The sequence below is a fragment of the Passer domesticus genome, chromosome 2, assembly GCF_036417665.1.
Source record: "Passer domesticus isolate bPasDom1 chromosome 2, bPasDom1.hap1, whole genome shotgun sequence".
Taxonomy (NCBI): Eukaryota; Metazoa; Chordata; class Aves; order Passeriformes; family Passeridae; genus Passer; species Passer domesticus.
The window spans coordinates 16,122,874-16,139,830 of NC_087475.1; the positions used below are offsets into that span (position 1 = coordinate 16,122,874).

At 38.0% G+C, this 16,957-nt stretch overlaps 1 protein-coding gene across 9 annotated transcripts in view; it reads left to right on the forward strand.

The window, feature by feature from the left end:
* The window catches only part of SH3KBP1 (SH3 domain containing kinase binding protein 1), a 210,901-nt gene that overhangs the window by 190,187 nt on the left and 3,757 nt on the right, over positions 1-16,957 (forward strand). For all 9 annotated transcript variants that reach the window (XR_010355536.1, XM_064407525.1, XM_064407523.1 and 6 more), the window contains 3 exons: positions 1,427-1,512; positions 12,469-12,578; positions 13,869-13,994. Coding sequence is in view for 8 of the 9 variants with exons in the window: in XM_064407525.1 (XP_064263595.1) it covers positions 1,427-1,512; positions 12,469-12,578; positions 13,869-13,994 (322 nt within the window). In the remaining variant the exon portion in view is untranslated. The remainder of the gene's footprint in view (positions 1-1,426; positions 1,513-12,468; positions 12,579-13,868; positions 13,995-16,957) is intronic.

The following is a 16,957-nucleotide window of genomic DNA, read 5'->3' on the forward strand; positions in this document are numbered from 1 at the left end:
AAAGGTAGGTCACTTGGAAATACCTTTATTTATCATCTTGCCAATTAATACAATTTTCTGTGCATGCATTAAATTTCTTCTGTGTCCTTCCTGGTGAAGACTGCCTGCCATATTGAGAGCTGTGGAATAGTTTGCTTGTTAATTTGACTGTCTATTTTTTGTTCACTGGTCACCCTATCACAGGGTTTAATGGGATATATATTCACTTAATCTATGACCTCCTCTGGATTTTAATAAAAATGTTCAGCTCTTTATCACAGCTTCCCTGAAGTCTGAAATAGGGTTTCCAGCCACTTTGTGTTTTGCTCTTAAGCTGCTGCCATGAGCTGAGGTTCAGGCCATCTGTCATCAGCTTATGGTATCAAAAGCAGAGACCAATGAAAAAAATCAACAAGATTTGTGAGCTCACTGCATATTTTACTGTCAGTAGCTAATTATTGCTAATTATTGCACTGTATAGTACACATCTGCCTGGGTTGTTTCGGGGCAGATCTATATCTTTATCCCTAAGTTGGGTACCTTACATACATCATAATTTTTATAGGTTGCACTGGGAATAGTCATTGTGGAAAAACTATTGTATTTGTCAAGTGACCTGATAATGATGGCAAGTACAATGTGTTGCATTACTGAGCAGTTGTTGTCAAGAAAATATCAGAGATTAGAGAGACCTGTGCAATACTGAGTTACCTGCCTACCACTGTTGGGTTTTTTTATATTGTTTCAGTAGGTAAATGATTTAGTAAACTCAAGTACTTGTGGGATAGAATGTTCTCCAAAGCAGGGATAATTTTGTTGCTTTTGTTTGATCTCCTGTTTGATTTTAAAATAGCTCCTCTGTATAAAGTATCGTAGCTCCTGATGCGTTACTATTCAAAAGACATTTCTGACAAATTAGGTGATCTTGGTTCTTTGGACTGTGGAAACAGTATTCATAGTCCAGTCTCATAAGAAAAGTGTAAAAACATGGTGGAAGAGTTGCATTTATAAGTAAATACTTAGAACTGCTGAAACGCACAATGCTAGCTTGAGGTTCTTGCTTTCTGCAGCATTTCAGGTAGTCCACTGCTGTAGTTTGTGCAAGCCAATTAATTAGAAAAAAACTACAAAGAAGATGTTGAAGAATGTCCCCTTGCCCTTAGGTTTCCTTCGTGTTGAGATGCTGTGAACATCTGAAGAATTATTCCGGACACCACGGTGTCTAAAAGAGGCTTTTTGGACAGGTGTTAAGGAGAAACGGGATAAGGTTAATCCGTACAGCATGTCGACTTGCTAGAGATTGCTCTCGCTGACATTGCTATTACTCTGGTGCTGCAAAGGAAGAATACTTTGCTCTCTCATTATTAATTGCAAGTTAGCTACCAATTTACTGTAACCCACACAAAAACTCCCAATAAAACATCTCCTCTTCTTGATCCAAATGCAGGAGTGATAGTCCAAAAGTGGAATTAGTGGGCAGTACGGTATCCGGCACTCTAGAGAAAGACTCCTCTGAAAGAAGCAATGACATCGGTAAGTTATAGTGCTTTCTACAGCTTGCCTAAGAAATTTATGGTGCAAATTTCTGCTTTTTAATGACTTTGGTATGATTCAAGAGGCAGATTGAGGATTTGGCAATGAATATGAGTGTTTTTATATGAAATTTTAAAAGATTGCAGGATTAAAGGATCATTTCTACTTTACTTAAAATAGTTTTGTTGGGGTTTTCTATTTAAAAAAACAATTAAACCAAATATGGAATAGAGAGCTGTTTTGAATAGGAAAGCTCTTGTTCTTTTTGTTTAAAACTCTGAAACAAGTGAGAAGGCCAACAATAATAAGGCATACTTGTTTAACTGATGTAATAGTGCTGCCACGGTTTTAATACTGCAAAAGACTGTAGGCTTGGTGCGGTTAGTAATCTTTACACTGTGCAATACAAAGGAGCATAAACTCAGTTCAAGTCAATTTGACTAAATTTTACTGCATACACTAATTAAAAGCAGTCTAAATTTCTATTGTAAACAACTTGTGCTCCTGACCCATGAGCCATTTAATCAGGAAGTCACCTGGAAAGGAGCAACAACAGGTTCTTTTTCGGTCTTCTCTCCCCCTCCTTCCTCCTGAGGCTGGCAAAGCAGGAGCGATGGTGTTTGCTGGGTTTGCTGCAGTGGCCCTTGGGCAGGGTGCAGGGAGCTGTGTCCGGGGCAGCAGGCACAGCCCCAGAGCCATCTTCTGCCCCTGCTCAGAAAGCCCAGCAGCTGCTGCCGTCGCTCTCGGCGCTCGCTCGCAGCTGTGCCCGCACAGAGCCGTGTTTGTCTCAGGCAGAGCAGGGATCCTGCCTCTGGAAGCATTGCTACCTTTCAGCAGGGCATGAAATGTCATTTTGGTGTGGTGGTGTCTACCCAGACTCCTCTCTTAGTAAAGCATTTCTGTACAATAACATCCTTTCAACAGCCAAACGTGCCTTTTCCTCAGATTTGGAAGCAGAACTTCAGGTTTTAAAGGAATTTTAATTGCAACATAAAATCAGAACACTAAATGCATTTCACCTAGGTCTATGAGCTTTCCAGCATGCATATATTTGCTTTTTGTAAAGCTTCTGCTGTTGCTATGGCTCTTCTGGAGTAGCAGGTATTATGTTTTTCCCAGGTTTTCATTTGGCTTAAACATGGAAAGCTAGAAACTCGCGATAAATTGCATGAACATTTTTAATGTAGAGATTATTAGAAAGGAATGTATGGAAATGCAGACAAATTCTACCATTTAGTGTTTATAACTATGTTTACAAATTTGCTTCAAAGCACATAAGCCTCTGCTTACTTGAAAGTTATGAGTGCAGGTAGCATGTGCTACCTGTGAGTGATGGAGGTAAACTTTTTTATTCCTTCTTCTAGTTTCTTTGGAATCACTATCAGGATAAAAGCTTAGAATGTTTTGTATTTTTGGGTTTTGTTGGTTATGGTTTTATTTTGTTTTATTCTTAACATGTCAGGCAGGAAATCTGATTTATAGAAATTCTTGTTCATTTCCAGAACATGTAGGGGGAGCAGAGGGTAGAGGAGGGAGGAATTTGGGTTGTTTTGGGGTTTTTTTTAGATGCAGAACAGGAGCCAACAAGAATCCATAAACCAAACTATAACATGTTGCAGAGGGTTTAGCTGATGTCCTCCTGTTACCATTTACACAGAGAACCTATTGAGCTCAAGGATAAAATAGTGTGAATACTTAAATAAGTATAACTTGATAGGGTCAAACGAGAATGGCATTTACAAGGGCAAATCATGTCGTTCTAGCCTGTTAGACAACTTGTTAAAAGAAAAAAATAAATAAATTATGGGTTTGAATTGAAAGGGGATCCAGAGATCAGAACTGTTATAAATTTTCAGGCAGCTTTTGACAGCTTGTGTAAAATATTGTTGAATAAATAAGACATTTTAAGAGAGGGCAGAGCAATAAATCAAGGCTTAATAAAGAAAACCAATTCAGAGTGGATTAATGTCTTTTCCTATGAAGAGAGGTTTGGAGTTCAGATCAGTTTATGGTGCAATGTAATTGTAGAGATTTATGGTAAGTGTGTGATTTTGTTTAATTTATTTACAAAGAGAACAATGGGCTGGAAAAGTCTTGTGGCTACATGAGTTATTAGAAAAGATGATGGATATGTGAGTGGAGTTGTCCAGTGTATTCCAAAACACTGCTGGATCTGGCTGTGTGGATCCAGATAATATTTAACAGTGATAAATCTTACTGGTTTTGCCCCTATATCATGTGTTCTGTAGGAAGGATGACCTCAGCTTCTCTGAGGCTCATCCACCCTGTCAAAATGGATTTGATTAAATCTACCATTTGGTGTCTTTTCAGAAATCCAAACTTACACAAGTTAGAGTGAACCTATGGGGCAGAGAAGGTGTGACTTAGCAGTTGCCTTTGATAAAAATTCAAGTTCAGTGCATGACCATTCTGGTTACTGGGCTCCTCTTTATTGTTCCATTAGTCCAATACCACTCCCAGTCACTAAGAGCTCTCAGGGAGATCAGGGAGAAAAGCAACAATCACTTGCCTCACCCTCTTTCATGCTTATGCTAAGTACTGATGGTAAATTGTGCATTGAAAATGAATACCACAGCACCTCCTGGTACTTTGCACTAGAGATGTTAAGCTGGGTGGTGGCTGTCACGTTCTTGGTCCTATGGTCAGTCTAAAGCTCTTATTCCTTGCCTGCTGAGCAGAGAGATGGACAAAAAACAATGGAGACAGTTTTGGTTAGTAAAGCAAACCAAACTAATGCTGGATGGAGAACAGTTCTTTATTCTGTGAAGCCTTTTTAAGGATTTCTAAGTTGGTTTCTTTTCTTTACTATAATGAGACCAAAACCTCTGTGATAGAGGAAAAGATACAGGGCTCTTCCATATGCCATCTCTCAAAAAACAAAGTGATCAGCAACAATGAAGTTAGTAATGCCATCAACAACTGAGCAGCAATATACTGAGCTGAACTGGGAATCCTGATTCAAAACTTGCATTTTGTCTAGGTCCCTTGGAAATGGCTTTTTCCAGTTTATTTTCTGAGTAATATTCTACCAGTGGATCAGTGTTGTCTAACCAGAAAACCCCACACTGTTAAAAATGTTCTCTCCCCACTTTACCAATCGGAAAAATCACAAATGCTTGAGCAAGGTTGAGGTGATGTATAATACTGTTAATCATGTTCTGTGAGTAGCGTAGGTAAAAAGTTATTTTTATGTAGATTAGCTCATGACTTGGTTTCCTTAACATGTTCAGCAGAGCTGTGACTTCACATATAAATTTCTTTATGATAATTCAGTACTGATTACAATTTCCCAAACTGCACCGACAAGAAAAAATTCTGCTTAGCAACATCACTGCTGATTATAAATAAAATGGCAGCTCTTATTTCTGTTGTCCATGCTTTTACTTTTTTCACACTCTTTACAAAAGCCATTGGAAAACTAGCCTTCAGATTATTTAAGAGAAACCATTCCCCATTCCTCCTCACTTTTTCTTTTGTTTCCTTTTTCCCTGTTTTCAGTGATGTCTTTACTTTGCTTTCCACACATCTTGCATTCAAATTTTCCTATTTACATCTCTTTGCCATGGCTAACTGTTCTTCATTTCATGAGGGTAAGGCTTTTTTTTTTCCATTTCTTTTCTGTCCTGTCTTTGGTTTCATTTACAATGCATAACAAGCAAACACAAAAATAAACATGTTTTAGAATGCCGAAGTTTACTTGGATATTACAGAATTTTTTTAAATTAAAAGTTGAAATTGAGCATACTGTGACAGAAAATCTTGCATCATAGCATTGAAATGAGAAATCATTATCATTTAATGTATCATAAGAAATTTTAGTGACTAAGGTGACGTGCAGTTTACATGTGGTGTTTGTCAATGCTCTAGATTCATTAACTTGTTCTTGCAGATGGATTTTGTCATCACAAAGTGAAATGCATATATTTCATTGTGCTAAAGATTTAGAAATGTACTAGTATGGTTTTCTAGTCTGAAAGAGAAAAAAAACCCACAGCAAACATACGGTAAAAATTTGAAGATTGTTCAGGGCACTCAGTGGAAAATGTGTGTTTATGTACCCGAGGCTGTGGTTAAATCACAGTGGTTACCTACATCTGTTGGTACATCTCTACCAACAACTGGTCTGGATTGGCAGTGGCTTTTTGAGCTTTTAAAATGCTTCTAAAGCAACATGAGCTACACTGACAATAAACCCTGTTCTATAAACTGTTGTTCCTACATAGAACTACATTGATTTCAACAGCTTCAATTCATGCCTTATGGCATAACTTGACCTTTCTTTAGGTGATGTGTTTCTTTTTAATTTCATAAAGGATTTTGTACATGAGGGGCCAGCATGATGGCAGAAGATGTAGAAGATAGAATAGCTTAGTGGATGTAGTGGGTTGAGCACTGACCAAATGCCAGTGTACCTACCAAAACAGTCGATCAAAAACTAATGCTTTCCAAAAAATGGTATTGAGCTATTTCTGCAAGTCAGGATCCATCCTACATCTTCTAACTACACACACACACACAAACGTACACACACACTTTGGAATCCTGGATTCCTGAAACAAGTCTTGTCTATCCAAAGCAGGGCTGCTTTGGCATCAACTAATACTTAAATCCATATGGATTTAAGCGAAGTGATTTAAGGAATAAACCACAAAGAAGTAAAAATAATGTACCTACTGTGGAAATGATCAGTTAATCCCCACAAAAAGCAGTTTCTGTGCTTTGCAGAAAGACTGAGTTGCACAGAGCCAAGTGGACACATCTTTCCAATATTTTTCCTGGCTCTTTATACATTTTGCTTAGTATTTATGAAAGCAGTTAATAATCTTCACCGGTGCTAACATAAGGCACATATGCCTTCACTGATTCCTACTGAAACATCTGATGATGGTATGAAATATTGTAAGAGTTTCCCTGGAAGCTGGTCAGTGCCAAGTCCATTTCTTAGCTTTTCCTCAGACTTTAATCTGCACAGTATTTGCTGGTGGATCATGGAGTACTGGCCAAAGCCATGTGATTACCCATTCTTTTTTTTTCTGTCCCTCCCTGAAAGGACAGTTAAAAATACCCTCTTGAAAATATCTAATGAACAAACAAAAAAATCTTCAGTATATCATGTTTCCTTGAACTGGATCTGCAGTTGTTCTAGAGCTGTATTTGTCAGGAGAGGTGATCACTGTGCCTCTGACAGCAAGAAAAAGTGATCTAATAAGATTTGGCCCACACTAGGGAAAAAGATGGAGAATATTTCTGGTAAAAGGTTGTAGAATGGAGCAGGTTTGTCTTTAAATCACAGGCTGTTTTACTGCGAGATATTATAATTATTTTGCCTGAAAACACAGAATGAATATTGGAAAATCAGAAAATACTGGTTTTTAGATATAAGGATTGGAGGACAAAATGTGACTCATATAATGAAGATCAAAATCTGTCTCAACCTCTTTCTATGCTGCTATTCATGCTCATTTTAATAGGGCAAAGCAAAGGATCAGAATTGCCCGACTGGTTTAAGTTGCAATATTTACGTCAGTAAGTCAAAATCACCCATAAACATAGCTCTAGACTGTAAATATTGTAATCAGGAATATGGTAATGGTCCTTTATATAAATTAAGTAGGGCTCTTGCCCTGAAGGGTCCAGAAAAAAGCAGTAAACTAGAAATTTAAATTGGTTGCCATGTGTATCAAGTTGAGGTGCCTGAAAACAGCATATCCATTTCTTCTAGCTCCTCAGTTTTCTTGACCTTTCAGTTCTTTCTTGGCATGTTCTGAATTGTTAAAAATAAAATCCTTATGAGGGCACTGGCAAGTGGTTAGCAGAGCTCATTATGGCAGCACATTTCTACATTCAGCTATTAAAACCATAAAAGTCGGGACTGAAATGGGAGAATGTAATTCTCCCATTTCAGGAGAGGTTGTCCTAAAGTCACAGCTGTGCAGTGACAGTCCTGGGAGGCCAGGTGAGCTAGGCTGTTTCACCCCAGGGCACAGAGCTGTGTGGGCAGCCCTCCCTGGCATGTCACTGTTGCACTCCTGAACAAAGGAGCCTTGCAGCCAGGGAGCTCTCCTCCTAAAACTGCATTACCCAAATCTTAGGAAACAGTCTGTGATTCATTCTGGGTGAGATTTGCTGCCTGGACCCTGGCTGGGAGTATGGATGTACTTCTCAAAGGGTACAATGCTGTTCAGCATGGAGGGAGTAGCAGAATCTGGATGCTTGAAGTAGTTAAAATAATTGTAGTCTTCTGAAAATTCCAATGAACATTCAGATTATTGAGTTATTTTTAAATTTCTTCTATATATTGAATGGGCACTACTGCAGAAGATTTTGTGTGCAGTGTGTGTCTCATTTGACACCTTCAAGGATTATTTCATTTAAAGACAGTATATATACTATTTCACATGCCTGTTGCCAACCTGTTAAATGTATTGAAGATGATCATGGAATGAAATCCACCTCTGGCTTTTGTGACATAATCTTCTTAAAATGAACTGAATGCCAACTTTGCCTCATTTCCTTCAGCACTGCTGTATTTCTATCCTGTGAAACCTCACCATTAACATTCTGAAAGTGTTGATTCTCTTATATATCATTTCCCATTTCCGTTTTTTCAAGGTGAATTCTCTCTACTAATTGAAAAAAATTTCTGTCATCATTATGTGTAAATGATTTTGCCTGAATACTGAAAAACCAAAATGGAAGATGAAGCCTAGCTACATTTTATGCCAGAATAGTAAATGCAGGGAATAAGAAGGGTAAGGAAGGAAGCATAACCACTTAACTTTTTATTTCTGGGCTCTTTTGGGGAGTAGGGACTAAAGGTCATTTTTCTAGCAAGGTACAAGTGTAATGAGTTTAGAACTTTTTCTCTAAATGTTTCCTGGATGTGGGCATTTAAAAAAAAATACCAACATCATCGTTTAAATAACCATGTTTCCAGGTGAACATAGCAATGGGGGGAAATACTCTATTCTTAAGGTGCATGGAAGGATACCAGAGAATAATTCTTGCACAGCTAACATTTTTTCATATTCAGGAAATATGGTTGCTCAGTAAGCCAGACTTTATGTACTACACTGATACATTAAAATTATTCTGATGCCTTTCTCCCCATCTCATAAATTACTTCATTAATTTCCAGCTTGATCAGTGAGACAGTAATAATGATAAATGTATCTGTTTATTTGTAGAACAAATACCACCTATTTTGTAATTAGGGACTTAATTGATGGATGCCATCTCTATGTTCTACACATTTACTATGTAAAATTCTTCCTTACTGTTTGTTATTACCAGACAAAGAAAAAGCTGGACCAGTGAGTCCAGGTCTGCTGGATGCTGCTGTTGCTGTACTGTCAATTGATGTGCCTGTGAATACAGTAGACTGGACCTTTCTTTAATAACATTCCATTTGGGTCCTGTCAGGAAGGCTCTACATTTTGTTTAGTATGTAAATTTAAGTTCCCAAATTCTGATAGTTGCAGAAATACAAACTAAAATCAAAATCCCTGCATTTAATGACCTCAGTGAGTTTAATATAGTCAGAACCATATAGCCTTCCTTTCCACCAGCAAAAAATAATCAAATAACCAGCACAAGTGAATTACTGATTCCACAGCATATATGACAGCATGGCAGAAGTTTTGTGAGTGGCTCTGTTACCAGTTCACTGGTTGGGAATTTTCTTGAATGAATATCTCCACAGGTGATGATTGTAGGAAGTGGTGATAGCCTTAGATGCAGAGTGGATTTGGGAGGAAGAACAACATCTGAATAAGGAGGACAAATGGAGAGAAAAAGGGCACGTAAGAGTGCTAGAAGTGGATTTACTATTTTATTGTTGTACCAAGTGTTGTCATTACACTTAAACAGAATTTCATTTAGAGTATCAACTGAATGGCTGTGATTTCACTAGTTTGGCAGAAGATACTACCTGTGGAGCCTTTATAGCCTCTCTTTAAAATTCAGTGCAGGTATAGGCTGCTTTAGTTTATTTTTCTAGATATCAAAAATGCATTCAGAAGAGGAAAAAAATGTAGGATTCTCAATATTTCTTGATAATAGAAGCTTTGCACATAAATGTTCATCTTTCGTGGTATTTATAAAATGTATGCAGCAAATTATGTCTGGAAATGCTTATGGATCTCAAGGATGCAAATCCATACATTTTCTGTTTATCAATACATTTTACAATTTAAACCTGAGTATTTTATTCTGATCAAATATAGAACTCTAGGTATTTACTAGTTTATTTAAGTCAAAGAAACACACTGAATTAATTGACTTCACTATTTTTTCATTGACTGTTTTCTATATGAGTGTAGATACCTTTTGTAAGAGCAGAGAAAGGGACGGTGGCACTTACAGAATCATAGAATCATTCAAGTTGGAAAAGATCTCTGAGATAATTGGATCCAACCATTAACCCACCTTTGCCAAGTCTACTACTACTAAACCATCTCTCTAAGTATCACATTTACACATTCTTTGAATACCTTGATTAGCAGTTGACTCTACCACTTCCCAGGGCAACCTGTTCCAATGCTTGACCACACTTGCAATGACAAAATTTTTTCTAGTATCCAATCTAAACCTCCCCTAACTAAACTTCAAGGAAACTTGAGACTGTTTCCTCTTCTCTTGTTGCTTATTACCTGGGATGAGAGACTGACTCCCATCTCACTTAATCTCCTTTCATACTCCTGTGTAGACCACAGAAATGGAAAATGGGGAGAGGGAAGTCATGCACCACAGCTTTTCTAGGCTGCAGAATAACTTCAGCCAGTTTCCTTCCCCCAAAGCAGAATCTGCTCTTCCCCTCAGTTTTAGCAGCTTGAATCAGTCCTGTGGTACTGGTAACTGATCCTTCCTTCAGTGCAAGTATTTGCATGGCTTGGCACATGCTCCTGAAAAATGAGCTGGATTAAAGCTTGCTCAGGAAAAAAAAAAATAGTAAAAACAGTAAAGCAGGAGAGAGTGGCTGGGGCAAATGGAAGAATTGCTTAAGCCTCCATTTCTGCTCATGTGTGTGAGTATCACCCATTTAGAAAGGCGTGTATATTTTTGATGTTATTCCATTTTGGCTGTGCCATTTAGCAGAGTAACTCAGTAGTGAAGATTAAAGTTAGACAATATGTTAATATATTGATTACTGATTTGCTTTGTGATCTTAACTCATTTGGCTATCTTATGGGTCAGCTTAAAACTGGATATTAATGGAAACCAGCTCTTATACTTGCTTGCTTTTTTTTTTTCTCCAGAAAACAAATTTTTCCTTCGGTTTCTGCTCTCCTGAAACCCTGAAGTTGTGTAGGACTCTAGATAGGTTTTGTGCAAACTGCTAAAATTAGTTCATTTTAACTTTCAAAGCACTGTGGCCTCACCTGGCATGTTGGGTACAATTGAGGCTTCAGATTTCCAAAATCCCACTGACAGACTGGGTGGGTGACCTACCTTTGCACACAGGCTGCAACAGTCAATAGAAAGAGCAATGACAAAAACACATGGTAGAGGACAGTGGGGTCACTGGTTATATATAGGAAGAGTCACTCCAAAAATAGAGTAGTGTTTGGAGGTGAATAACCTTAGACTATTTCAGGCCTATTGAAAGGGCTCTCTTTTTTTTCTGCCTTTTTTTTTTAATCTCTTGGAGATGGATATTGCTGAATAAGGAAGCTACAATCCCATTTAGTTTCTAGCTGACAAATCATGAGTACTTGGAATCAATTTAAATGTCTTTCAGTGCATATAGTTTATTGCACAGGCCCATTAATTAATTTGTTCTTCTGTTCCATAATTTTGTACAATGGTTGGTTGTAATATGACAACAAAACTGGATCTTCAGAGATTTATTGTTCTGTAATACTTTGGAAAATTAAGTGCCTAGTATATAGAACTATGAACTTAAAAGCTATTTTCTCCTACATGTGTGCAATGAAAAATAGTCTCTGAATAATGAATATCATTCCTGTATCTGATTCATAACTGAAAGTAATTTTGAAGAATTTTGATTTATCTTGTCTAAAGTACCTCTTGTGTGTTTTCTGACTCCTTCCTGCTCAACATATGCTGTAGGGCATTTTGAAATGAAGGTGAGTGAAACTGATACAACCCATAAAAATAGATGAATGGTATTAAGCCATTTGATTTATCCATGTAATCATGAGCTGTGGTATTCCTTGAGCCTCCACATCTTTCTTTCACGTAAACATGCTACCCTGTGGCTGGATTCAGTAAACACTTCCCCAGAGCTTTTCACTGGCCATGGAGATGGCTGGTACAGCATTCAAGCAGACCTGCTTTCCCTGGACTCTGTACAGCTTCAGGAGCCTATTAAAGCTTTTACCTGCCATAGCCTCTGGACTACTGGAGGGAGATAGTCCTCTCACCTATGCAGTTACTGGAAACCACGGTGCCTCCAGCTGCAGGTGGCCAGGAACCTGCAGATCACTTCCAGCTTGATCATTCTCATTCTGTATTCTCCTGAGAAATTACTGCAATGCAGAGCTGACAGTACAGTTCCTAAGACAATGTGTGCACAATCTTATATCTCCAGTTATTCAGGAAAAAAAAATAATTACTAACCCCTTCAGTAGCCAGATGGAAATTTTGAAACTGTTTATTCCATGCCGTAGAACCCATGATGTCATTTAGCTTTCACTATGCTGAAAACAAAGCCAAAGGCTCCTCTACACATTCCCCCTCTGCTTTATTGTGTTTGAGATGGAAGGGTAATTGTTCTTGGCAAGGGTGACTGCATTACAGCTGCCTTTGACTTCCAGGTTTTTTTAGTGCCATCATGGTGGCTAAATATGTGCAGAACACTGTGACACAGTGGGGAAAATGGGATTTCATTTCTTTGAAATTAGAAAAAAATGTGATTCTTTCCCTTTGAAGACAATTGCCAGAAAACCAAATCAATTCTATTTTATTTTTAAGACTTGGAAGGTTTTGATTCTGTAATACCAATTGCTGAGAAGCTTAATCATCCAACTACAACCAGACCAAAAGCTACTGGCAGGCGACCACCCTCCCAGTCTCTCACATCTGTAAGTTAATTTTCCTTTTCTTTAAAAACTATTTTTAAAAATATTTTTTTCTGATTTTCCTCCCCTCCTACTAGTGTTCCTTGGTGTTTTTACTACTTTTACCCAGCCATTCCTTCACACGTACAATGAGGCAGAGAGATGCAGATCGGGAAAATTACTGTCGAAAGGCTGCCAGTGTTTTGAATATTGATGTTTAAAACATTCCCTTCCTTCTAAGGTTTATACCCCCTTATTTGGATGCTGCCAAGTGTTCTCTGCCAGCCATGACGGAGCCCAGAAAAAACTCTTATAAAAATCTTTGGAATAAACTAATTTGTGCGAAATATTGAGGATTTTGAAAATGTTTCCCAAAGGAAGCATTTCTCTTGGTTTCTTGCAGACAATTACCAGATTTTGAGGAAAATAGACTATTCAGTGTTCAACAGCCCTGCTTGAGCTATCATGTGTTTCTTCTCATTAAGGTCACAGTTGTAAATACAAGGGTGATTTAAATTTCACTCTCTAATATCTATCTTTAGACAAGTTGGTCTCATAAACAATACTTTGGAAACAACTGCTTAGCTTTTCAATGTCTTCTTCTCTGGGGTTTGGGGTTTGTTTGTTTCCATTCTTTTTGTGTTGTGGTATATCAGAATGAGAGCAACTACTGATGGTTACCTGGGTCCGTGTTGCTGAAGAAAAACAAAGTGGAGGGAAGCAAAAAGGATAATTGTGAAACTAATAGAACTCAAAAAAGAGAATGCTTTCAAAAATGACTGCTGTCATAAGTAGAGAAATATATAAGAGCAGTATAGAGGTTCTTCTTTCCCTGTCACATCTATGAGGAAATGATCAAGGCGTGGAAAGAACCCTCCCTTTTTGTGCCTTTACCAAGAGGCTGTGCACAGGGCAGCCCTGCAGTGTCAGCACCGTGCACTGGCAGTGGCTGGGGCCTCTGGAGAGCAGCAGGGTGGGACCTGCTCTGAGCAGAGCCATGGCAGAGCCACCCCAGTGACAGAGCTGGCATCCCCATGGCACAGCACTCAGCGTCCTGCCTGAGACAGGAGGCTGCTTGCCTCTTGTGATGTCATGCAGTGCAAAGCTGTAAATTGATGCTGAATTCAACTCATACCTTACTTCTTGAATGCTTTGAAAGCAGTCTAGCTCTGAAAATAAGAGGCAAAAAGGGGGAGTAGGGGGACTGATTTTAGGTATTGTCACTTTGAAAATGATAGCTAAAAAAGTTCTTGTACAATGAAAATATCTGTGCTTTTCTTTTTCTCCTTTTGTGATGTGTGTTTGTCTATATAGTCATCCCTCTCAAGCCCTGATTTCTTTGACTCACCAAGTCCTGAAGATGAGAAGGAAGAACATGTTTCCATTACTCACAAAACTCTTGAAGTGTCAAGGAAATCAAGAACTGTTACAATATCACAAGTAAGTTAATTGGAATGCCTCTGCTTAACCTTATCACATGCATCTTCTTTTTCTAAAGCAGTACTGAAATATTTAAAATTTAATTCATCAGTCACCTAGTAACTGCCCACTTAAAGAAGCTTAAAATTATAAAGGTTACTAAAGAATGTTCTGTGCTTGAAAGGCAAATCTAAAATGAATTGCACAGTTAAAATGTGTCAAATAACCATACTGTGAAAAAAAATCTTTCTTGTGTAAGTGCATTTTACAGAATCAGAGAGGCTGGGAAATAAATTTTAAAAACAAAGACCCTGTCTTTTTGCAACTTTAAATCAAGTTTGCATTAGAAGAGTCTGTGAGCAGAGAAAATACAACTCTTTGACACATTCTAATAGTATGTGAATTTAAGTTTGCAAATGTAATCACTTTTTGTGCTGGTATAATTTTATTAATTTTATTCTTATTGTATATTGGTAGACTACTGTAGCAGAATCAACTATTACAAAAGGAGTGTGTAGCTTTAAAGGTTAGAACTATTTTTTAGTCCATAAGGATACCTTTAGTAACAAAAATGCTACATTCTAATAGTTTAACAAGTATTTGAAAGATGAAGTCATGCACTTCTGTGATGAAGTTATAAGGATAATGTTTTGCTATGTAGCTCCCTCTTCTGGGAGCACTTGCACCAAGGAATACTGCTGGGCCAACATTTCTAAATTATATTACAACACTGTAGATGTTGTTCCTGTAAAATGAGATGGCTGCTATTAGAGCAGCTACTTGAGGCTTTAATGTTGATAGCCACTTAAGCTCTGGAATAAGATGCTCAGATCAATGGCTCCTGTTGAGCCTTGCTTGCCTGCTCCAGATTTGAACTCAGCCTGAAATTTCTTTTCAGTTCAAAGGAAACTTGCACCTACTGATATATGGGGTTATTATCCATGAAAGATCTGTTTATAGGTACATATTACTCACACCCTACTCTGCTCTGGTGAGACCCCATCTGGAGTTCTACATCCAGCTCTAGGGTCTCCAGCACAGGAAGGACATGGACCTGTTGGAGTAAGTCCAGAGGAGGCCACTGAGATGGTCAGAGGGATAGAACACCTCTCCTGTGAGGAAAGGCTGAGAGAACTGGATTTGTTTGTCTTGGAAAAGGGAAGGTTTTGAGATGTCCTAATTGTGGCCTTCCAGTTCCTGAAGTGAGCTGACAAGAAAGATGGAGAGGGACTATTTACAAGAGCATGGAGCAATAGGAGAGGATGATGGAATGGTTTCAAAGTGAAAGAGGGTAGGTTTAGATTAGATATTAGGGAAAAAAATTCTTTACTGTGAGGATGGCAAGGCACTGGAATGAGTGCCAAAGCAGAGAAGTTGTGTATATGCCCCATCCCTGGAAATGTTTAAGACCAGGCTGGATGGGGCATGGAGCAACCTGGTCTAGTGAAAGATGCCACTTTCCATGGCAAGGAGGTAACCTTTAAGGTCCCTTCCAAACCAGATATACAAACAAATGAATAAAATGTTAAAAGAATACTATTCAGGCCATCGAGTCAAGTTTTCAAGGCACAAGAGTGATTCAGCTTTCTTGTGATTATAATACCATTTTTGTTTATATTTATGGTCAGACTTGGTTTTTGTACAGAACACTTCTTGAATTCAGTGTTTTCCCAGATCAGGTTCTGTGCTCAATCATGGTTGTATGACCTAACATTCCAACAGTATAGTAGGGAAGACTGTTTTTGCACAACTTGGTGGATCCTGCTCTTCTGTCCCCATCATAATTTTTCCTGATTTTCATCTCATCACTAACTTTTCTCTCAATTACTTTGTTCAGCTAATGCCACCCTGCCAATCTCCAAGTCCTCACTTACAGTGTCTCCTTCCATTTGCATACCATTTATTCTCACTATTTTGCCCTGTTTACATTTCAACTTCAATATCTCTTTTTCAAAGAGAGTTGGAAGGTTGCCTAGAGCTTTTTCTTACTCTTGTCCAAATCAGATTTTCAAACCTGCCTGGTAGGTGTCAAGTAATGCACACACAGCACTGCCAAACAACAGTGTGAAGATTCCCTTTACTTGCCATTGTGATACCTGTACTTGTACACTGTTCCCTGTATGCAGTGGAGTAAATGGTCATGTATGGTTGGTAAACTGCAGATTTTCTAATTGTCTAGTAAGTATAAAATTTTATATTACATTATATTACATTATATACATATATTACTTTATGTAGCATGTATGAATAGAGGCTTGTCTTATTAATAAGCAGAGCAGTGGATCCCAGCTAAGAAGCACGGAATCCTTTTTAGCTAACCACATGATTCCAGGGTTATAGGCTAATGGTATTTTTTTCTGTCTAGTTCCTGGAGGAATAAAGAGCTATTGGTAGTTATGTGGATTCATGGAAGCTTTGATTAACAGAGGACAGTACACTACACTTCTTTATTATTAATATAATTTTGAAGCCATGGGATTATTTTCTGTATATGTCATACCAACAAGTGAATCTAATGAATATTTTTCTATTTTCATAATGCTAAGGGGAGCCTATAATACATTTTTTTCATTTTTGAAAAAACTTGGAAGATTCCTTCAATAGTTGGTGGAAAATTATACATTTAATTTACAAAAAATACAACTTGGATTCTTGGCCATGTAGTTTTGTGCTCTGTTGGAGACATCCATGAATGTAGATGCGTTCTCACAAACATCTGAGAGAAACACTGAGCATCTGTCCCTGGTTTAATTCACTGCTAGGTCTGAGATCTTGGAAATGCTGTTGGTGAACTTTTGTATCACAACCAGACCCCCTCTGAAGCACACATACGAAGATGATAACTAATATCACATACAAAGATGATAACTAATCACTATATTTATCATGCTTTTGCCAAGACTGTCCATGTTTGGCTGTTTGTCCATGTTTGACTTGTTTGACTGAAGAGCAGCTAAATACTTAGCATTGGTTAGAGGTTTGAT